General features: G+C 49.5%; 1 protein-coding gene across 9 annotated transcripts in view; it reads right to left on the bottom strand.

Annotated features, from left to right (window-relative positions):
• CSDE1 (cold shock domain containing E1) overlaps window positions 1–23,734 on the bottom strand; it is a 1,051,746-nt gene that overhangs the window by 287,444 nt on the left and 740,568 nt on the right. For all 9 annotated transcript variants that reach the window (XR_013594894.1, XM_078644375.1, XM_078644374.1 and 6 more), the window contains one exon: window positions 14,770–14,889. Coding sequence is in view for 8 of the 9 variants with exons in the window: in XM_078644375.1 (XP_078500501.1) it covers window positions 14,770–14,889 (120 nt within the window). In the remaining variant the exon portion in view is untranslated. The remainder of the gene's footprint in view (window positions 1–14,769; window positions 14,890–23,734) is intronic.

Genomic DNA, 23,734 nt, shown 5'->3' with positions numbered 1-23,734 from the left:
GTGCATAATGACTTTTAAAAAATGGTTAACAACCGGGGACTTAAAAAGAGAAGGCAGGAAGCCGTAGAAAGGTGGAAATGGCCAAAAGATAACCTTTGATAGTGCCCAGAGCAGAGCCATGCTAGGCCAAAGCAAGAAGGATCAAAAGAACCTCGGAAAGAGGGGCAGAAAGGGGATCCACAGCCTTCGCTGTGCACCATGCCACGAACTTGTTAAACCTGCAGGCGTATAACGTTTTTGCGGAGGGACGCCCGGCTGCCAGAATTGATTCACAGACTTCGGAAGGAAGATCGAAAGCAGTCAACTGTCGCCGCTCAATCTCCACGCTTGGAGGTGGAGGCTGGACAGGTTCGGGTGGAGGACCGTCCCCTGCTGCTGCGACAGAAGATCCTCGCGAAGAGGCAGTCGGATCGGGGGATCGATCGCCATGCTGAGTAGCTCGGTATACCAGTATCTTTGTGCTCAATCGGGCACCACAGGAATGACTTCGGCCCGGTCACGCCTGATCTTCAGCACTCTTGGCAGAAGCGGTATAGGCGGAAAGGCGTACAACAGACTGCAGCTCCACTCGCAACGAAAAGCTTTGCAGAGCGAGTGCCGCCTCGGAAATTCCAACACGCAGAATTGATGACATGGAGCGTTCTCTTCGGTGGCGAATAGATCTAACCAAGGCTGTCCCCACCGCAGAAGGAGAGACCGTGCGCCTCATCCCAGTTCAGACGCCATTCCCGATCCATCATGCACCAGCGCGGAGTTAGTCAGCCCTGGCGTTCAGAGAACCTGCCAGGTGTTGAACCACCAAGGTAATGCCTTGATGTTCCAGCCATGTCCAGAGGCGCAGAGCCTCCTGACATAGGATCCACGACCCCACCCCACCCTGTTTGTTGCAGTACCACATGGCGGTGGTGTTGTCCATTAACACCTGCACTACACTTCCCCAGACAGAGGGAAGGAATGCTTTCAGTGCAGGTCGGAACGCTCGAAGCTCCAAAAGGTTGATGTGGAGCCGGGACTCCACCGGAGACCAGAAGTATCTGATCTCCGCCTCTACCAAGTTGCCTCCCCATCCCAGGAGGGACGCATCAGCCACCACTGTGTGCTCTGGTTGGGGAAGAGAGAGGGATCTGCCATTGACCCAATAGCGATTTGTGAGCCACCACTGCAAGTACTGGGCAGTGCCCTCCGAGATCTTGACGTGATTGGACAGGTTGCCCTGATACTGTGCCCACTGGAACTTCAGGTTCCACTGCAGAGCCCGCATATGCCATCTGGCATGTTGTACCAGCAGGATGCGGAGGCCGCCAGGCCCAGGAGCCGGAGGGTCATCCTGACTGAAACCCGGGATAGAGGCTTAAAGATCTGAATCATAGCCTGAATATCCCGGACTCGCTGTTCGGGGGGATAGACCCGAAACTGGGTCGAATCCAGAACCGCTCCGATGAAGGGGAGCTTCTGAGAGTGACTCCGGTGCGACTTTGGCGCATTGATGGAAAACCCCAGAAAGTGCAGGAGGTCGGCCGTAGTCTGAAGGTGGGCGACGACTGCCTGGGGCGAACCCGCCTTCAACAACCAGTCATCGAGGTAGGGGAAAACTCACATCCCTGAACTGTGCATGTGAGCTAAGACCACCGACATCACTTTCTTGAACACCCGAGGGGCACTGGTAAGGCCGAAAGGGAGCATGGCAAACTGAAAATGCTCTTGACCTACCGTGAACCGCAGGGAACGCTGGTGGGCCGGCAGGATGGGAATGTGAAAATACGCGTCCTGCAAGTCCAATGCTACCATCCAGTCTCCAGGGTCGAGGGCAGTCAGGACCTGAGCCAGAGTCAACATCTTGAACTTCTCCTTCCGGAGGAAGCGATTGATGTACCGGAGATCCAAATGGGGCGCAAGCGCACTTTGTCCTTCTTGGGGACCAGAAAGTAGTGGGAATAACAACCACATCCTACTTCCGGCCTTGGCCAAGAGCTGAAACACCCACTTGTTGGAAGTGACAGAACGCCAATGGAGAAGGTGATGGTGAATCCTGCCACCCACTGGCGTGGGGTGCGACCTGAGGCTCAGACTAGGAAGGCTTCGAGGTAAATGTTGCGGGGGCAGAAAAGGACTGAACCTCATGCTGCAGCTGCGCCCACGGGCACGCTGAGTCTAGTTCTGCGCGGGCTTTTGACCGAACGAAAGGTCCGGGGTGCCTCTGCCATGGCCACGAAAGGAATGAAACGTGGACGGGCACGTAGTGGAAAGGCCCAAGGACTTGGCCGTAGCTTGAGAGTCCTTAAAACGCTCCAGTGCCGTGTCAGCCTGATCACCAAACAGGAACGTGCCGTCAAAAGGCATGTCCATGAGCAAGCTCTGAACGTCCAGAGAGAACCCAGTGGATATCAGCCAGGTGTGGCGCCGTAGCGCCACGGTCGTGGTAATTGCCCTACCGAGGGAGTCCGCGGTATCCACGCCACAACGAATGGCGAATCTAGCCGCGTCCTTACCCTCAGCCACAGCCTGAGACAGCACAGTCTGGATCTCCTGCGGGCACCGAGGTGACACCTCAGCCACAGAATCCCACACAGTGTGGGAATAGCGGCCCAGAAGGAATGTGGTGTTCACTGACCACAGTCCTAAGCTGGCCGAAGAGAACAACCGCTTGCTAAACTGCTCCAAACCCAGAGTCCTTATCCCGTGGAGCCGTGGGAAAGGCACTCAGACGTTGAAGCTTGAATGACCAGACTTTTGCGTGTAGGCTGAGTGGTCAGAAAGGCAGGGTCACCCCGCGCCGGGCGATGACGCCTGGAAACGTTCTTGTCCATAGGGACCCCTGTAGCAGGCCGTGACCAAGTGCCCAACAAGAATTCGGTGAGGGCATCATTAATGAGCGGCACCGGGTCCGATGAAGTGGACGTCGGCTGGAGCACCTCAGTGAGATTGGTCTTCAGAGTCACCGTGGGGAGATCGAGGATAAGGACCCCAGCACCAACGTATACGAGGCGCCTTCCTCCATAGTGGGCGGGGGAGAGGCAAGCCCTGGATCAGAGGAGACGTAAAGGACACCGGCCTCCTCCAAGCCATCCACCCAGTCCTGCTCAGAATCACACTGACTAGCAAGCGTTCCTCAAACCCTTCCCAGTCATCCTCCTCCGCCGGCACTGTAGGCACAGGCCTCGGCAGCGGGGCAGGGACCAGTGAAGGAATAAACTGTGCCAGGAACGGCGCCAGTCGGGGCCGAGCCTGTGCCAGAAACGGCGCCGGCAGGGGCCGAGCCAGCGCCGGTTCCCAATTCGTATCCCAGGTGGGGACAAATCAATCCAGAAACAGGGGCAGAGGCGGAGCCAGCGGTATCCACCGCGGTGCCGTCGGCAGAGCCGATGGCGGTGCCGGGGCAGGAGCTGGCAGCATGGGACCTCTTGGCACTGAGGCCGGAGTCAGGGGCGCAGGATCCTGCGGCGCAGGAGCCGCTGGCTGTGCCGGGGCTGGATCCACCGAAAGAGTCCACGGACCAGCAGGATCCAGACACGGGTCCGCGGGGCCCGAAGGCGCACCGGCGGGAGCCCGAGGCCTAAACAGGCGGTCCATGGCAGCAAGGAAATCTTTCATTTGTGCAGGAGTCGCCGACGAACCCGGGTAAGGCGGGTAGGTCGTGGGACTCCCAGGCTCCAAAAGAGCCTGTCTGTAAGAAAGTGGCTCTATATATACTGGACCAAAGTAAGGTACAGTGTGTATAGAGTCCCCAATCCCCAGAGGTATAACAAAGGCTAAAGTCAGATCTGACCTTACTCTCTAAAGTGGTAGCTTGGTTGAGCAGTAAGGCAGTACCAGAGGACAGTGTAAAGCATTTGTTGTACACACTCAGTCAGCAACAGTTTTAAAACACTCAAGAACTCAACTCTAGGCCATTGTTTTTTTTTTATATCAATAGATATGTGTTTTATTTTAGAACCAACAGGTATCAAAATATACTTTTCTCAATATGAGAGGAGACTTTAGGTAATTACTTTGCAGAAAGGCAATAGTTACTGGTGTTGCAATGGCAACACAATGCTAAATACAATTTAACATTGAGCTCAATAGGTTTTTCTACATAAATGCAGTTGATTACTTTCAGGATTACTTTACTAACCACAGGGCTGGATCCTGGATTCAGTCCCGGGACCTAAGCTGTAAACAGTGAAGTAAAAGCATTTTTGTTACATTTGTAATTTTTAAAGGCTATAAATGTATTTTCAAAGTTGACACTTGGAAACTTTTCAGAGAAAAACTGGTACTGTTACCCTATGGAAGGAAATTCAAGTCACAGGTAAAGTAGGTTCTCGTTACTTTTGTAATCCAGTACTGGACTCTTAGGTTCAGCACTGGGACCTCTACCTAAGACAGGTAAGTAATTACGTTTCAGTAGTTGCTATGATTTTTAAAGAATATTTGTAATTTGCAAAAATCGACACTTGGAAGAAATTTCAGAGAAAAACAGTCAATGGTTTCCTATGGAAGATAATGCAGGTAATGAATATGCTACTTACCAGTATGCATCTGTTCTTGGCATGTAGGGCTGCTAACATTCATATCTTGTGCATAGATCGCCGCCTAGTGTTGGGTCCGGATGATTGCACATTGTTGTCCTGGAAGAGTCTTCTAAGTATCACGAGATAGGTGGCTCCTCCCCTGGACTACAGTGCGCATGGGCATAGACTCCATCCCCAGATTGTTTTTAGCCATTGTGGCAGAGATGGAGTGAAACAGTGTACAGGATGTCCATGCTAATGATGAATGCAAGAGAGTGTCTGCAGCCGCTACGGGCACCGGGGAGGAGGGCGGGTGATATGAATGTTAGCAGCCCTACATGCCAAGAACAGATGCATACTGGTAAGTAGCATATTCAGTTCGAGGCATGTGGGCTGCTAAATTCATATCTTGTGCATAGAATACACAGCAGTCCCTCCATTAAGGGCGGTTGCCCGTGCCAGCTGCAGAAGCTTGAAAAAGTGTCTTGAGAACAGCCTGTCCTACAGCTGCTTGCTGTTTGGAATGCACATCTACGCAGTAATGCTTGGTAAATGTGTGTGGTGTAGACCATGTGGCTGCTCTACAAATGTCTTCTAAGGGAATGTTCCCCAGGAAAGCCATGGAGGCCCCCAATTTGCGTGTGGAGTGCACCCTTGGGGGTATTGTTAAAGTGCGTTTAGCCTTTTGATAACAAATTTGAATGCATTTAACAATCCATCTGGCTATTCCTGCTTTGGAAATGGGGTTGCCTTTGTGTTGTGCTGAGAAGGCAACAAAAAGTTGTTGTGTCTTCCTAAAGGGTTGTGTACTGTCAATGTAGTACATTATCGCCCTCCGAACGTCTAATGTATGAAGCATTCTTTCTGCTACCGTTTGCGGGTTTTGGAAAAATGCAGGCAGGTCAATAGTTTGGTTGATATGAAACTGTGACACCACCTTTGGAAGGAATTTGGGGTTAGTGCGGAGCACTACCCTGTTAAGAGTGTATTTGGATGAATGGCTCTTGGATTGTGAGCGCTTGCAGCTCACTAACACGCCTGAGCGACGTGATAGCAATGAGAAAAGCCACTTTCCACGTTAAAAACTGAAGTTCGCAGGAGTGCAGTGGCTCGAAAGGTGGGCCCATCAGCCTAGTGAGGACCACATTGAGGTTCCAAACAGGAGCTGGTGGAGTTCTAGGAGGGATGACTCGTTTCAGTCCCTCTAGGAAGGCTTTAATGGCAGGCACCCTGAAAACAGAGAGGTGCTGCCTATTCTGGAGGTAAGCCGCTATGGCGGATAAATGTATCCGAATGGAAGCGTACGCCAGATTGCATTTGTAAAGATGTAACAAATAGCAGATGATGTTAGGAATGGATGCATCTAGCGGGTTGATATTGTTGTCTGTACAGTAAATGACAAACCGCTTCCATTTTGCAGCATAGCAAGCTCTGGTCGTGGGCTTCCTTGCCTCCCGGATGATGTCCATGCATTCAGGAGGCAGGTTGAGGTAGCCAAATTCTAAGACCTCAGGAGCCAGATCGCCAGATTGAGCTGTTGCGGATCTGGATGCTGAATGTCGCCATGGCTCTGCGTCAAGAGGCTGGGTGTGAGATGCAGCCGTTGATGCAGTACCACGGAAAGTTCTAGAAACATGGTGTACCATGGTTGGCGTGCCCATGTTGGAGCAACTAGGATGAGAGTCATCGAGTGTTGCTTTAGCTTTCTTGCCACCAGCGGAATGAGAGGCGCGGGGGGGAAAAGTGTACGCAAATTTGCCTGACCAGTTCATCCATATCGCATTCCCCTGCGATTGCGGATGAGGGAACCTGGCGGCAAAGCTTTGGCATTTTGCGTTTTCCCTTGTGGCAAACAGGTCTATCTGTGGATGACCCCACTGCTGGAAGTACGGGTGGAGCACTGATGGATGAATCTCCCACTCGTGCATTTGATGGCTGTACCTGCTGAGCAGATCCGCCATCTGATTGTCCTTGCCGGGGAGGTGTTCTGCCATGAGGAAAATGTTCCTCTGAATGGCCCACTTCCACATGCTCTGAGCCAGGTGAGACAGCTGTGGTGAGTGAGTACCTCCTTGCTTCTGGATGTAGTACATGGCTGTCATGTTGTCCGTCCGGATCAACACGACTTTGTTGCACAAATGTACCTTGAAGGACTTTAGCGCCATGAAGATTGCCATCAATTCCAGGTAGTTGATGTGCAACTTCTGTTGTTGAGCGGACCACAGTCCCTGCACAGTGTAGTGGAGCACATGAGCTCCCCATCCTTGGAGAGAAGCGTCCGTCGTCAGGATAATCTGTGGCACCGGCTCTTGGAACGGTCGTCCCTTGCAAAGGTTGTGTGGATTCCACCAATGCAGAGAGTTGTATGCCCGACCGGTCACCAGCACTAGGTCCGTCAGTTGTCCCCGAGCCGGTGTCCACTGATTTGCCAAGCATTCTTGGAGAGGACGCATGTGCAACCTCGCGTGCGGGACTATGAAAATGCAGGAGGCCATCATGCCTATCAACTGCATGAACACTCTCGCTGGTAGGGAGTGTTGCGGTCTGAACCGTTGGATTAGTGACTGGATGCTGTTGATCCTGGCTGGGTTTGGCTGAGCCATAGCAGTCAGGGTGTTTATTGTCGCGCCTAGATACTGCCGTACGTGGGCCGGTTGAAGGTGCGATTTTGGGTAGTTTAGCGAGAATCCCAGACTGTGAAGGAGGTGAATAGTGTGGGACATGTCCGCGGCGCATTGTATGTCCGACTTCGCTTGAACAAGCCAGTCGTCTAGGTAGGGGTAGACATGTATGTTCTGCCGTCTGAGGTGCGCCGCTACTGTCGCCAGACACTTTGTAAACACTTTGGGGGCAGTAGTCACCCCGAAGTGTAGGACTTTGAACTGATAGTGTTTGTTTTGAATGGTGAACCTGAGGTACTTTCTGTGGGATGGGTGGAGTGGGATGTGGAAGTAAGCATCCTTGAGGTCCAAGGTTGCCAGGAAGTCCCCTTGGTTTAGCAGGGGAAGAATTTGTTGCAGTGTCAGCATGTGAAAGTGTTCTGACAGTATATACATGTTGAGGGGGCGTAGATCCAGAATAGGTCTGAGGGATCCGTCCCTTTTTGGGATGAGGAAGTACAGGGAATAGACCCCTGTGCCTTCCTCCTCCATTGGTACGAGCTCTATTGCGCCTTTTTGCAGCATTACCAAGACCTCCTGCTGCAATAAGTGCAAGTGCTCTGCCGACATAGGACGGTGTCTTGGTGGAATGTTGGGAGGAGTGGATGTTAACTCCAAACAATAACCGTATTGGATCAGTTTTCTCACCCACCTGTCTGTGGTGATGGATGTCCAGACTGGCAGGAACTGCTGGAGTCTCCCCCCGACAGGTGTTGGATGGTCGGGGGGCAGTGACAGAGTCACTGTTTATTGGCGGCAGAGGAACGGGAGTTGTTGTTCCCTCTGCCTCTGCCCTTGGCACTGTTACCTCTGTAACCCCCTCTACCTTGCTTGGGGTAGGAGGATGGTGCACCACCCTTTGTAAATTGTGATTGTTGACCCAAGTGTCCTCTGGTAACACCACGCGCTCCTGAGCGACGAAAAGTGTTTCCTCTGAATTGTTGGGACTGAAGTGCCCCCATGGACTTAGCAGTCTCGTTGTCCTTTTTAATCTTTTCAAGTGTGGTGTCTACATCTAGGCCAAACAGTCTGTCTGGATTAACGGGCTGGTTGAGGATTGTAGTTTGGATGTCAGGCTTAAATCCAGATATACGAAGCCAAGCTTGTCGTCTTAGCATGACGCTAGTGTTAATCCCCCTAGCCGCCGTGTCTGCCACATCAAGCGCACACTTTATTGCAGCGTTTGATATAAGCTTCCCCTCTTGTATGAGCATTTCGGCTGCTTCTTTATACTCATCAGGTAGATGTTGAAGGAGCTGTTCTAGGGTGTAGTAATGCGCCCTATCGTAACGCGCCAATAGTGCCTGTGTTCGCTATACGCCATACATTGGCAGCCTGCGCAGCCACCCTCTTGCCGGATGCCTCAAGCACTTTCGACTCCTTGTCAGGGGGAGGAGCGTCACCCGTAGTTTGGGAGTTTGCCCTCTTGCGGGCATTGGCGACCACCAACGAGTCCAGAGGCAACTGTCCACTGGGAAATTGTATTGGTCGTCTACCTCATCATCCTCTCCCCCTGATTGGTTTGGGGAAGGTGATGGACTCCTTCTTGGTGGTGGTAGAATGGGCTCAATAAGGGCAGGACTGTCCAGTGCTGTGCTCTTTTTCTTCAGTGTAATAACATATGATTCCAGTGGTTGGGAAGTGATCTTTCTTTTGTAAATGGTCAGTTTCCCCGTGTGGGCATCGATATAATGCTCTGATTGGTCATCTGAGGCTTGAAGCGCCGAAGTCTGTGGCACCAATCTAGGTGCAAACGCCTTTGGTGGCACCTTTGGTGGAAGAGTGTAAAGCAGCTTGGCTGATGACTTCTGAGGAGCGTCCACCTCCTTTGGAGCCGACGGCGTGGGAGCCGTCGTCGACAAAGCTTTTTCCCGAATCCGTTTCAGGGAGTCGGTGACCTGCGCGGTGAAGGAGGCGGAGGGTGTGGTAGCCGACGGCCGGTGTCCGGTGGCGTCGGAGTCCCTCGGTGTCGACGGTATGTGCGTCGACGAATCTTCAGCCGCATTGTGGCGCGGGTCCTTTGTAGACTTTGGCGCCGGTGCTGCAGAGTCGACATCTTTGTGCCGATGCGTAGGGCCTGCGGCCTTCGGTTCGTGGATTGTAGTCGACTTTTGTTCGACTGGGCGTTTAGTTGGCTGCGCCGTAGGAGCGTCTGAAGGCGTGTGCACCGACTTCGACGACCGTGCCGGAGCAACAGAGGCCGACTCTTGATGGACGGCCTTCTTGGAGGACGAGTCCTTGTGCACCTTGTGTGGCGCTGCCGTCTCGACAACCTTCTTCGACTTCTGTGTGCCGGAGGAGGACGGAGCCGATGAAGGAGCCGGTTTCGAAATCGTCTGCCGGACGTCGTCCGTTTTTGGTGTTGTCGCGTCCGGTAGTTTCGTTTTTGATTTGGCCTGGACGTCGGCCATTTTGTCTTTTGTCGAAGCCGTGTGTTTCGGTTTCGGCTGGATGTCGGCCATCTTAGGAGCCGTAGAGACCGAAGGTTTCGGTTTCGATACGGGTAATAGCGGCTCCGCTTGAGTGTCCGTGGCCGGGCGAGAAGGCGGGGCCGGGGATAGCGGCGCGGGGTCGTGGGTAAGGCCGAGTGGCGATCCCGTGACCTGAGCCTGAACCATATAGACTTCGGGGCATAGCTCTTCCTCCGAGCTATCTTCCGCGGCCCCATAAACTTCTTCGTCGTCCCCTACCTCCTCGACGTATTCAGTGTCCTGGCCGTGCCCTTCGACGTGTTCCTCGGCATCGGACTGGACCTCCGTCGTCGGAGGCGAAACTTGGAGATGATGGCTACTGCCTTCCACCGCGGGGTCGTCGAATATGTCGTCGGGTGCCGGTGCCGCTCGCTGGGCCTCGAGGCGCGCCGCGCGCCGATGCTTGAGCGTCTTCTTTGACCTAAATTGAGAGCAGGCCATACAGTTGTCTTCGTTGTGGTCCGGTGACAGGCATTTGTTACAGACCGGATGCACATCGATGTGTGGATATTTGGATCCACAGATGGGGCAGTATTCAAATGGGCTCCGCTCCATGGTAATGTTGTCGGGTCTTGCTGCGACGAGAGGGCCTCGATGTCTGAAGAGTGACTTGACTCCGTTGAGTTCCGGCTCCGAGAGTCGGACGACGCTCGAGACCGTGCGCAAACAATACCGACGCTGGTAACGAAGGCCTTTTGGCCTTAAGAACAAAGTTTATCGGTTCCGACACGGAGACGTCGAAACCACATCCGAACCCAATGGCGGAAAAAAACAATCTGGGGATGGAGTCGATGCCCATGCGCACTGTAGTCCAGGGGAGGAGCCACCTATCTCGTGATACTTCGAAGACTCTTCCAGGACAACAATGTGCAATCATCCGGACCCAACACTAGGCGGCGATCTATGCACAAGATATGAATTTAGCAGCCCACATGCCTCGAACCTGGTAAATACAGTTAAGATTACTTTTGCGGTTCAATACTGAACTAGAAAGTACAGCACTGGCTTCTCTCCTGATCCCAGGTGAGTATTTCGGAAATCGTTATTCGGCTGATTTTAGACGAATATTTAAAGTTTCAAAAATGGACAGAAGAAATTTCAGTGAAAACCAGTCAATGTTAGCCTATGGAAGGAAAGTAAGATATCGGCTTTCAGGTGAGTACTCGGCTGATGAGGTTAAGGTTCTGGGCATAGACTCAGGGGTCTCAGAGGGTCAGAAAGGTACAGTTGTTACACCCTCAGCGGCACTGGGGCAGGCGGGTGCAGAGAGAGTAGGCCCAATGCAATCCAATGGAGGGAAGGGGGGGACTTCAGTTGGAGGCTGCAAGCAGGCAGGCCACGCGGATCTGGGAGCTAAACTCCTGGTCACTTACTCAGGGCAAGTGGGGAAGAAGAGTAGAGTAGAGTAGTAGTTGCACTTTCAGCGGCACTCGGGCGGCAGGGTGCAGGGTGCTTTTGAGCCGTCGGGCACTCAATGTTATCCAATGGGAAAGTTACAAAGTGAACAAAGGCTGCAGGCTCGGGACGGAGATTCTTCAGCTGCGACCACCACTTCGAGAGGTAAGTTGGGTTCTTGGTGAAGAGGTGAGTACCCCAAAGAAGGGCACAGGGGGGCGTGGGGCGTCTTTGGGTGTCGGGAAATCTTACCCTTGGCTGGTCGCGGTTGGAGGGGTTCCTGGTTCTAAGGCTCCAGGCGTCGTCGAGGAGGGTCTTGGGGCACTGGACTTCAGGTCCCAGTCGCTGGGGGGACGTCCTCGTGGTCTAGGGTCACTCAGGCACGGGCCGGGCTCAGCGGGTGCAGAGTGGGCTGGATTTGTGGTTCCTGGCTGGCACCAGGGGTATGGTTGTTGGAGCAGAGCCTCTGCTCAGGGGAGTCCCAGTCTTTGAGAGAGTCAAGGCAGGCAGGTCCTCAGTTTTCCAAGGTTGCTGTCCGCAGGAGTCGCCGGGATTTAGCAGGGGCAGGTTCCAGGGTCGACAGGCCGGTAGGGCTGGGGGCAAGTCAGTTGGTGTCATCCTGTTAGCAGCTGCACGGCGGGTCTTCTTTCTTGTTTGCTTATCCGGATATGAGGAAGGAAGGTTCAGGGTGCCCCTAAATACTGAATTTAGGGGCGTTACAGGTAGGGCAAGGGCAGGGACCAATAGGTCCTGTCCTGGGGTGGGTACACCTCCAAGCCTGCTCCTCTACTGTGGGAGGGGGGGCAGGGGCCTAGCTGTGATTGGGCAGGGCACCCGATCTTCAATATGGCCGGGGCCCTGGGTCGTGCTTCATCTAAAATTGTCCCACATGAGTGGTGGGGTTGGCACAGTCTGGCACAACCTCCTTCCTGACGTAGGGTTTCCAGCCAGTCTTCCGGCCCGAGTGGGGATCAGAGCTGGTGGGGGCCAGTTGCTGAGTACAGCAAGTGTTCTGGAGAAGCTCACAAAGGCGACAGGCCTTTGAAGCTTCCCCCTGCCCATCCTGGGGAGGAGACCTAGCACCTCGCCCAGGATGTTCTTTGTTGCCGGCCCAGGAGAGTGGGGGGCTCTCCACCCAGGGGTCTAGTAACAGGTCTGCTGTGGGGAAGCCTAGGCAGCCTCTCAGACCGGACGGGGATTGTAGGTTAGGTTTTCAGGGGGCATCTCGAAGATGCCCTCTGGTGCATTTAACATTAAATCCCACACTGGCATCAGTACGGGTTTAATGTGCTGAGAAGTTCGATATCAAACTTGTCAGTCTTCAGTGTAGCCATTATGGTGCTGTGGAGTTCGTAATGACTACCTCCCAGCACCATATACTCTTAATGGCATCACTGCACACAGTGTCCAGAATGGCCATGGGTACTGTAGGGGCACAGGGCTCGTGCACCTGTGCCCACACCACTGGCATAGGGCACCCAGATAGAGGGATGACTGAGGTATGCAAGGGCAGTGGGTCTTGTGAGCATGGCACACAGGGATGTGTGCCATGTCGACTCTTGGTTTAGTACTGTACTTAGACACTCTGCCTGCAAAAGCAGTGTGTGGGTGTCAGGGTACAGGGCCTCTAAGGGTGGCACAATATGGGTCTTCCCTGGTCACCATGCCCTGGGTACCATCTACTACGGGGCGACAGGTGGCCAGAGATGCCAATTGGGTTTTAGTTTTAACACAGTTTTAGGGAAGGAACACAGGCCCTGGGCACCTGGTTGGCAGGAGCCTAGGGCGCACTCAGTCAAAGCACATCAGCAGTTCAGCAAAAAGTGGGGGCATACCAAGGCAAGAAAGATGGCACTTTCTCACACGGTCCCCCTCGTCCGTATCTGGGGACCAACGGAGGGACGTCGGCTAGCGAAAGCGCTTCTTCGACATCTTTTTGTGCCGTTTCTTACCAGAATCTGAAGGGGAAGAGGACAGAGTGGTCAAAGGAACGACCCCTAGAATTAGAACGGCGCGGGGACGAGTGCCAAACTTCAAACAACTTCCGGCGCCGTTCCCTCAGGGCCTTCAGGGCCATAGCCGTTCAGTCCAGACAGGACCGGAAGTCCTGGCCGCGCTCCGGGAAGTAAAGACAGGCGTCGTGGGGGTCCGCCACCGACATTGCGACAACAGGTCCCAGGCATCCCTATTAGCACCAGATAAAATCATCACGAGACAAAAGTCTCAAAAAGATAGTAAAAAAATGACTAGGGTAAGTGCTCTAACTGCGCTTACTGGCGCGGAAAAAGAAAGAACTGACTCCAGCGCGCATGGGTGGCGCTTAAGTAGTCTCCTTGATGTCATCTCGGTGCATACGACGCCAGCCTCGGACGCAGAACGCCACCTACTGACGCACAACGTTACTACTAAGAAAAACTTTACGGATCCAGTTTGACGCCTGGGGATATTTTAAGGTAAGGAATCTATCACTAACGTGTCTTTCAGATACTGTAAACAACCGGGCAAATTATCACATAGGAACAGAAACCTTGCAAAAGAAAATTCCCTAGTTCAAAAAAACATCCAGTAGCAGTTGAAAAGATTTAGAATTTTTTTTCTGACCAGCCAACTGGAATATATTAAAGCAATTGAATACCTGAAAGATGCAATATTTTAGTGTTGACCAAAACCATGCTCTTTACTGCTATGTATAATTTTTTGGGGGGACTCCTGGGAACACAAGCATGTAAAGGCACGGAAGATGAAGTGTTTAACTGTGGCCACATCTGCAACAGATTCAGAACTGCTTACTTTCACCATGCAACCTGTATGGAACTAAAATACATGCAGCTACAAAAATTCACATGAGTGTATTTCACAAGACTGAGGAGCACACTGCCTCGGAGGCTCTTTTCTTCACAGTTCAAGAGTTTAGTTTCGTAGAGAATACCAAATGAATAAAGCAGACAATGCCTCCATCCCCCCCAAAAAAGCGCACAAGCAAAACTGACTAAATTATATACAAACTTGTAATGCCTAGTAAGACCAGTGCAGTAACGAAAGTGACCACTAGATGCTGAAGAGCCCCTAATGTAGAGAAGAAGCAAAATAGATCATATTAAAGTCTGTCCAACAGGCCTATTGTTTCCCATATAGATCTGGAATAGGTGGTGTGGCCACCACTTCCTCATGCTGGTCTATCCCACATGCCTGCTTTGAATGGGATTGCTTTCCTCTCAGAATTGACAGCAGCTTTCCTCCCAGTCTTGTTTGCCCCTACTCAAGGAGTCTTTTTTCTCACTTTGTTCTAATTGGATGTTCTGTATCCTTCAAATGCACTGCATGAAGGAATATATACTGCTACCCGCTCTATGCTCCCAACCCATCACACATTTCCTTCCTGTGCTCTGCTAGATTCTGGAGGTGGGCATCTTAAAATGGTTTCTAAACTATTCCAAGATGGCCGTCTGAGTGTGCAAGTGTACTAGCCATCTTGGAAAGTTCATCCTATGCCTCAAGAAAAATAACTCAAAGATGTGCAAATATATATGCGTGATAGTCCTGTTAATGGAAAAGACAAATAATTCCAAGATGACCATCATGTGCACGCACGTTTTTCTTACACCTAAGAAAAAATCATCAATAATCGGTATCATGGGTGTGAGTATATGAACCTAAAATTAATCACATAACATTGTTCGAACAAGTGCAGATCATGCTCATTTACAAAACTAGTTCATTTAAGCTGCAAAAATATGAATTTATGCATACCCTCCTCAGTGATTTCAATCAATCCTTGGTATTCACTCTGTGTTGGATCCACGCTTCGGAGAGGTCTGATTACTTTACCCCAATACACTGGGTCATCAATCTCGTTATCGGAGTCGATCACTATAATAAAACAAGAATATTGTTTGTTAATTCAGCAGGAGTGGATTAGGGAATCAGCACCAACCCCAAACACCATCCTTTAGCCCTTTTTGCTTTTTAAACTGTGAACCACTTCATACCCGTAGGAAGGAACAGCTTGATTTAATTTGCATGTTTCCCACTTGAATAAGTAACGTTCACTTGGCGAGCAGCCTCCCCCACACAGGGCCTAACTCCACGCAGCCACAAACTGCATTTCCAGTACCTGTGAGACATATCAGGTCCCATACCACAGACATGTGTCTAAAAGAAAGGGGCCATGGTTCTAAAATCCCAGTCACACAGACGGGTGTAAAGGCACTACTGAAAAGTACAGACTAATTGCATATAAATGCTACTACTCACAAAAAGATTCTTACTTGGGACCACAGAAGAACCAGGATGCCTGGACAAGCTGCTTCTTAAAAGTGGTGCAAATGAAAATTGGAAAGATTTTACCACAGGTAGCCCAAAGCAGGATTACTTTCCAGCACAGCATCATGAAAAAGGACAGTAGAGACGAAAATGTATTAAACTTCGGTTTCTGGTAGAGCCTAGCTGCAAATTCCACACATTGAATATTCACCAGGCGTCAGACTGGATGCAGAAACTTTTCAGCAATACCTGTGTGCCAGTAGGTGGTACCGTGTGGCTCCACAATGCCATTCCTCTCCAGAAACAATGTGAGGAGCCTATATAGGCCCCACTCCTAGCTGCTTTTGAGACTGTCTACACCCCAAGAGGTACAGAGCCAAAAGCAAATTGGTATGATCAGTGTGCAGATCATTTGACTTGGAATTTTATTAATGGATAGAGATCAACCAGACAACTGGGAGGATAGGAGTGTCAGTGAGGAATATGCAGCTAGATCATCTCGGTCAGAAACAGCGTTACCGAAGGTCACTGTTCTTCTAAGAGAAATTGCTAGCCGCAGTTTCATCACCTTTTGAATAGATACTAAAGCAGTATTTATGCAGAGGTGGGTCTGTAGATCGACTCAAACCATAAAGTCCTGCAGGACTGAGCGGGCGAAATTCCCCTCTCTCTACAAACCTGACTAACCAGACAATAGTGCTTCCTAAATCTGTGTGTGTGTGGGGGGGTGGTGTGGAAAAGTAAATTTTGTCATGTTCTGTGTCCCTACGTGTCATCCATCATATGTTATGTGTGCATGACCAATATGCATATGTTATTCCCCATGTCCGATTCAAGACGCAATTATAGTTGTGTCCACCTCTGGTATGTCATTCCCCAGTCTCCATGAGTAATATGAGTATCAGGCCTATGTAAAGTAATGTTGCCACGCTTCTTAGTGTGCACGTTATTCTATTATAAAGTCCCCGTTTCTAGGCCTCAACAGGGCCCGGACATCAGATTCAGCTCCTGTCTCCTGAGCCTCGCTGAGGAGCGATTCAGCCCCCACCTGTATCCTCGACCTTTCACTTACTTCCTGCCTCGCAGTGCCCGGTGCAGCCTGGCTCAGTCTCTGAGTCTGCCAAGACTATGTTGTGATTCCAGCTATCAGTTTAGTCCTCCTTCTCTGCATTCCTAAGCTACTGAACTGCATCAATAGTTTCCGTCATTGTCTAGCCTATGCGGCTCCATGTTAAGAGAAATACTGTATTTAATGGTCATTTAATATTCTTCATCACGCACTACATGTAGAATAAATGCATGCTCCAGTCTTAGAGTCAGTTAGCTTTTCCCCTCATGACTTCTAGTTTATATCAACATGTTCCCTAAACATCAGATACTAGATAGGGTTTAGGTACATGTCGCTCCGACCCTCCAGACTTTAGTCTCTGCTCCTAGCACAGAGTTCATAGCCCCCAGCTTCTCCTAGTAACACGTCATTGTCAGTTTGCGCGCACCATTAGGTTAGAGGTCCCGGCTCCTTAGGTAGCCCCCTCCATGGTTTCCGCCCCATTCATGACATATTCTGCTACGTTCGCATCACATGTCTGAGTTACGCCTTCTTTATCCCTTATCTTTCGCGACTGCTACGCGTCACACCTTCTGCTCCACCCACTGCTACGCCTACTGCAATGTAATGCTATGTGTTTGCGCTATGTATATATGCTCATGTATTGTTCTTAAAAGTTAGCGCGCTCATCCCAGCCCCAGCAGCTGCTGGGCCCTGTCATCCTATTCCTATGCAGGTTGTCCTGTTCCTGTCCTTATGCTGTATTAAACCTGCGAAAACTCCTACTACCTCGAATCTTGACTCTTATTTATTGAGCTATCTGTTATTCATTCATTCATTCAAAAATAGATCCGGTATTATTTATTTATATACCACATAATGGCGCCCGAACAGGGACTTGCCCTTTCCCCACGCGTCGGTGAAGCCACGCCGACCCCCTGACCCTCTGCAGTCGTGACGGAACTCTTCTGCGCAGTGGCAGATATTTCTGCTCAAGTATCCCTCAGGCCCACGGAGGAGACGGAGGAGGCGGTCCAGCATCCAGACGAGACGGTGGAGGAACGCGGCGAGTCCCGACCAGAGCCCAAGCCAAGAGTCCAAGGTCCGAGGTATCCGGAGGTCCACCCGTAACTGAAGTCCGAAGTCCGAAGTTCGTCGTCATCGTCGTAGCAGTCCAGTTCAGTCCGAGGCCTTCCGTTCTTGCTGCCCGGTGAGTACCGTTACTGGGGTGGTATCTAGACAGGGTCAATTTAATTGACTCTGGTCTGTGGGTTGGTGGTACACAGTCCCACAAACGAAGTGTTCACTTCGGTGGATACGGGTCCTGACGTGTCTCTTTAAGAGACCGGTAAGTTTCGTACTGTTTCAGCAGTGCATCTAGTTTCTGTTCTAGTCAGTTCTGTTCTCGAGAAATTTCAAGTATTTCCAGGTAGTATTCTGTCCGAACTGTTATTTTAAAATGTTTTTCATGTATTCTAATGTCGTGGTATGAATGGGAAATAAGTATCGTGTTTATTGTGTATTGTATTGTGTCTAGATTACAGTTCAGTCATGCCGCTCTTCTCAAAGTTACGTCAGTTAAAAACTAGAAAGGGTCTGCTGGAAGCAGCAGTTCCCGTCCCGCCTAGGGACAGTCCAGGTCACTTTATGTATCAGAAACATGGCATAAGTGCCATATTGTATCTAGATTTATGGGTAGAGTATACCAAACAGTTAGAAGAAAAGTATAGATGGCCCGTATCGGGTACATGGGATGCCGAGTGCATCATGCGAGTAGAAGAAGCTTTATGGAAAAAGAAAGCCAGACAATCACAGAAAGATGCCATCGAGTTATGGCGCAAAGAAGCTCATAAAAGAACCGAAAAAGAAATCAGAAAGACAGAACTAAGTAGAGAATCCCAAGAACGAGCCCAAGAAAGAGAATTAATCGAGATAGGTGAACAAGTCAAAACTGAACAGAGAGACAGACAGAGGAATGCCCTCATTAAAGGTATGTATCCTCTTCTTGCTGAGGGCTTGCCAAAAGCGACCCCAGAGGCATCCAGTAATTTCCCGCCACCATTAGTTCCGACCAAACTACGTCACAAACCGACCGCAGCTGATATTTTTATTTCGTCCTATCTGGACGACACAGTCCCCGAATATGCAAACCCTGTTCGCACTCCGTCAGTCCCTGTAAACCAGGTAATTCCTGCTCCTCCAGACACCGGGGTGCCCTTAACAGCCCCCCCGGGTCAGCCCGCCATACAAGTCCAGCCCACGTTACAATTACCGACCCTGCCAGGACGGAAAGCATCAGTTGATGATTCTAGTTTAGGGGCCGCGGGAGGAGGTCTTCCTCAAACCCCGCCGCCATACAAGCGTTTATCAGCACTCGAATTACATGCTCAAGCATCACAGCGTACTCCCAAGAGTAATAAGTCTGTTGCAGAAATCAGGCAAACCCTTGGCAAATGTGTCTATGACCCAGTTCCAGGCGAGTTTAATATGGTTTTATATTCCGTACGCGTAAGGAGAGTGACCGAGTATCTAGTCACCCTGCCGAATATGAAAGAAGATCTAGACAGGATATATCGTTTCATCCGAACAGGGGATGACCCACAAAGTATTAGTGATGCCATGTCTCAAAGGAAAGCCGAGATTCAGTGCATGATATTAAAGTTCTTAATTAATTGTCTAATAAGGGAACAGGATTATCCGTCTAAAGACCCGGAAGAAATGAAAACCCTGACAAAGTGGAGTGATAATATAGCCGAAGGAAAGCACAATACCATTGGTGCCATGGAAAGTATGTACAAGAAAATTCGTAGAGAGATAAAGATACACGAACAGCGTAAAGCAGCCCAAGTAAGCGAGAAAGAAAGTATCTCTGATCCTGAAGAGGAAGACGATGAGAATACTGCCAGAATAGCGTATGTAGGAAAACCTAGATTTCCCGATCGCCATTTACGTCTAGAACACAAGTCAATTTTCCATCATCCAGCACCAGAACAAGGTTCCCTAGAACAAGTATTTCAAGCTACCGATCACATTCTGAAATCACGAATCGGTTATAGTGAGTTAAGTACTATGCATGAACAGGAACTAGCCCGATCAGCAGTCCGATGGATTACTGATTCTACCACTTTTCCAGATGAAATAGTGGCACAAATGTTTCTGAAAATGCCCCCAGCCGAGCAACGACTGGTGGGTATGTATATGATTCAGCACCTCATTACTCTGTATGAGGGTCAGCACTCTGATCCAGGCCCGTTACATGATATCCTGAACGAGTTACTCCAGTATAGATGGAGAGGTCTAGGTACCGATTTAATTAGTGTCATTTTAGAACAGCGTCATAAATATAGAACATTCTTGAACCCGCATTTTGTTCATGTCTCACCCCCAGAAAGTAAATCATTCTACATAGACAGACAGAATCCGTTACGAGAAGTCCACCCAGTCAGAGGAGCGGGTGGCGAAATGCAGCGAGTGTTTGTATACACTCCGATCACAAAGATGGAACTCCTCGAAATGAAGAAATTAATTCCCTGTCATGACAAAGATCCAGCAGGGTTCCATAGAGAATTAAAAGACATGCTCCGTATGGGAGAATACACTTACCCAGATATCATTAAAATGTTAAAGGTTCTGCTACCCGCAGGGGTGTATGAAAAGCTTAAAGAAAAAGAATGGGAGGTGGGAGAGAAAAAGATAGATTGGGCAGTCCTAGAAGCAGAAGACAAGATACGTGTACCAGGTACTGGTCTTGGAGAGAAATGTAAAGAATTACCAGAATTATTGATTCAAGTTTTACCCAGATTATTAACAACGAAAAAGGAAGACTGGGATGCAATCTCAGCCTGTAAACAGAAACAAGATGAAGATATTAGTGATTTTTATTCGAGGTTTGAAAAGTGCTTTAGTATCAACAGTGGCCTCAAGACAAGTAGTGAGTCATATCCTCACCTTTTCGTTACCAAATTAGTCGAGAATTCAAGTCCACCAATTAAAAAACGAGTTTTGAAAGTCGAAAGCACCTGGCAAGCAAATACTCCGTCTCAGATGCTCCAGATGCTCCAGTACCACCAGAATAGAATCAGGGAAGAGCAAGAACACGAGAGAAAACGTATGAAAGACACGAAAATGAAAGTACTAGTTGCACAATCTGTTCCTCAAGACAGTCAGAAGAGGGGTCAGAATCAAGCCAGTCATCCTGCAGCTCCCGTTAAAGGGAACTGCAATTATTGTAAACAGCCAGGTCATTTTATAAATGAGTGTGCAGTTCTGAAACATAACATAGCTACTGGTAAGACTAAAGAAAGACCACGTCCGCCTAGACAAGAGCAAGTTTCACAGATTCCTCAGTCACAGAATGCACCACAGACAGTTACAGTACCGCAGCCTATTGCTGCAACACAGCATGTTACACAGCAGATGTACCAGTATGCACAGTCCGAGTATCCAGAGTACCAGCCATATTCATGAAACAGCCTAGAGAGGGAGGTAGGCTTGCCTCTCATCGAGATACCTGTAGATCAAGAGGGTCCCTATGTTCACAGTCAAGTATTAGGGAAAGACAGAAAGTTTTTGATTGATACAGGGGCAAGTAGGACCACAATTAGTCATGCCGAAGTTCCAGGGGCTCCGCTCTCAGGCTCAAGAAATGTTTCCCTTGGATTTTCAGGAAAGCCTATCATTAATGAGATTTCAAAGCCAGTCACTCTAGAAGTAGGTCCATTGTCCCGCACTACTGATCTGTTACTTACTAAGTCATGTCCAGAAAATCTATTAGGCATTAAAACACTGAAAGAGTTAGGTGCCGTTATATGTTGTTCCCCAGAGGGAATACGTCTGTTCCTACGTGACTTTAAGGGTCACTATGTCTTACGAGATTTTGATTCCAGACTGTCTAAAGTTCCGCAGCATCTATGGGCGCAAGGTCCAACTGATGTAGGTTATATGCAAATCACACCCCATCGTGTGACCCTGAAACCAGGTGTAGTGTTACCACGAATCAGGCAGTATAGATTGCCACCTGAGGCTGTAGCAGCCTTATCCAAAATTATTGACGAGCTCATGGCTCAAGGAGTAGTTGTAGAAACTGACTCCAATGTATGTAACTCTCCGATCATTCCAGTCATGAAACGTACTGATCCAAATGCACCCCCAGTATATCGATTAGTGATCGACCTACGAGAGCTTAATAAATGTATTATTCCGCAGTACCCAGTTGTCCCAGACATCTCTTCTCTATTAACAGCCATTGATTCCGAAGCCACGTTCTTCACTGTCATAGACCTCAAGAACGCATTTTTTAGTGTTCCCATCCATCCAGACAGCCAGTTTCTTTTCGGATTTTGTTTAAATGGAAGGAGCTATATGTTTACACGAGCTCCTCAAGGTTTCACAGAAAGCCCTAGTATTTACAGTCAAGCACTCAAGAGACAACTAGATAATATTCACATGCCAACTGACACTGCCCTGCTCCAGTATGTTGATGATCTATTGATCACAGCCCGTTCTGAACGTGACTGCGAGCGAGCGTCACTGACGGTTCTGTATTTCCTAGCCGAGATGGGGCACAAGGTGTCCCCTTCGAAGCTTCAATTCTGTGTCCAGCAAGTGGTCTACTTAGGACACTTACTGTCCAAGAGGGGTAGGCAGTTGACACCAGACCGTATCCAGTTGATAGCGAGTCTTCCCCAGCCCAGGACCCAGAAGGAGGTACGTGCCTTTATTGGCCTTACTTCTTATTGCAGACAATGGATTCCTCAGTATGCATTTCTAGCCAAGCCACTGATACAGTTAACGACACAGGAGGCAGCCGTATCGACTATCCTCCCTTGGACATCTGAACATACACTTAGTTTCAACGAGTTAAAGAAAGCTTTATGTCAAGCTCCAGTTCTAGCTACACCGAACTACAGTAAGCCTTTTACACTTTTCGTTACTGAACGTGAAGGTACAGCATTATCTGTTCTCACACAAGATCAAGCAGGACAATACAAGCCCTGTGCTTATTTTTCGAGCACACTAGATCCTGTAGCCCAGGCTCTGCCTACGTGCCTCAAGTCAGTTGCAGCCACAGCACTAGCTATCAGACAAAGTGATTCCATAGTTTTAGGACATACCTTGACAGTACACGTTCCACACTCCGTGGAAGTTCTTTTAAACCGAACACAAACACAGCACTTGACAATTGCACGTTTAACAGGTTATGAATTGACACTGTTCCAGCCACACATAGAAATCAGACGCTGCAACGTTCTGAATCCTGCTACACTGTTACCATCAGTTAGTTCAAATCCTGCCGCACACGACTGTGTGGAAGTAGTCAACATTACGACAAAGCCAAGACAAGACCTGACAGACATTCCGTTACTAGATCCCGACCTGACACTTTATGTGGATGGTTCATGTATGAGGACTAGTACAGGAGAACTAGTAGCCGCGTATGCAGTGACTACTGACACTGAAGTTATTGAAACACACCGCATTGATACCCTGTCCGCTCAAGCAGCAGAGCTAGTTGCTCTGACACAAGCCTGTATACACGCCAAGAACCTGAAAGTTAATGTTTACACAGATTCACGCTACGCATTTGGAGTTGTACACGACTTTGGAGTGCTCTGGCAAGAGAGAGGTTTCATGACTTCTCATGGAACCAAGATTCAACATGGTATCCTTATCCAAGCTCTGTTAGATGCCATACATTTACCGACATCTATCGCTATCATGAAATGCAAAGCACATACGAAAGTTACTGACATTATTTCTCAAGGTAATGATCTAGCAGATCGCACAGCCAAGCTTACAGCACAGACTCCAGACAGTCCAGTTAACATGACACACACTCCAGATCTGACTACATGTATGACAGTTAAGGACCCTACACAAGATGTCATAGATATCCAGTTACATGCTACTCCCGATGAAATCAAGAAGTGGTCCGAACAAGGAGGGGTCCAGACAGATCAAGGATGGTTAACAAAGGGTAGGACCGCATGGTTTCTCCCCGACTCTATGGTTCAAGTTATCATTAATACCGCACATAGTCCAGCACATTTAGGAGAAAAAGCTATGTTAGACAGTATCCAGAACATTTGGTTCAACAAGCATTTACGAGCTGCAGCCAAGCAGAAAGTCCGTACCTGTATGATATGTTGTCAGTTTAATCCAGGTAAAAGTGTCCCGGTGGAACAAGGTGGTTTCCAGCCCCCTGACCACCCTTTTGAGGTCCTCCAGATGGATTATATTCAGATGGAGCGATGTCGAGGTTTCAAGTATGTCCTTGTAGTTGTATGCGCTTTGTCCAGATGGACAGAAGCATATCCAGTCCCAGATTACACAGCCGCGACCACTGCCAAGCAGTTGGTTCGTGAATTCTTCCCTCGATATGGACTCCCTAGAGTCGTATATTCT

This window comes from Lissotriton helveticus, chromosome 5_1, assembly GCF_964261635.1.
Source record: "Lissotriton helveticus chromosome 5_1, aLisHel1.1, whole genome shotgun sequence".
NCBI classification, from domain to species: Eukaryota; Metazoa; Chordata; class Amphibia; order Caudata; family Salamandridae; genus Lissotriton; species Lissotriton helveticus.
This window is presented reverse-complemented; position numbering and strand designations above follow the sequence as displayed.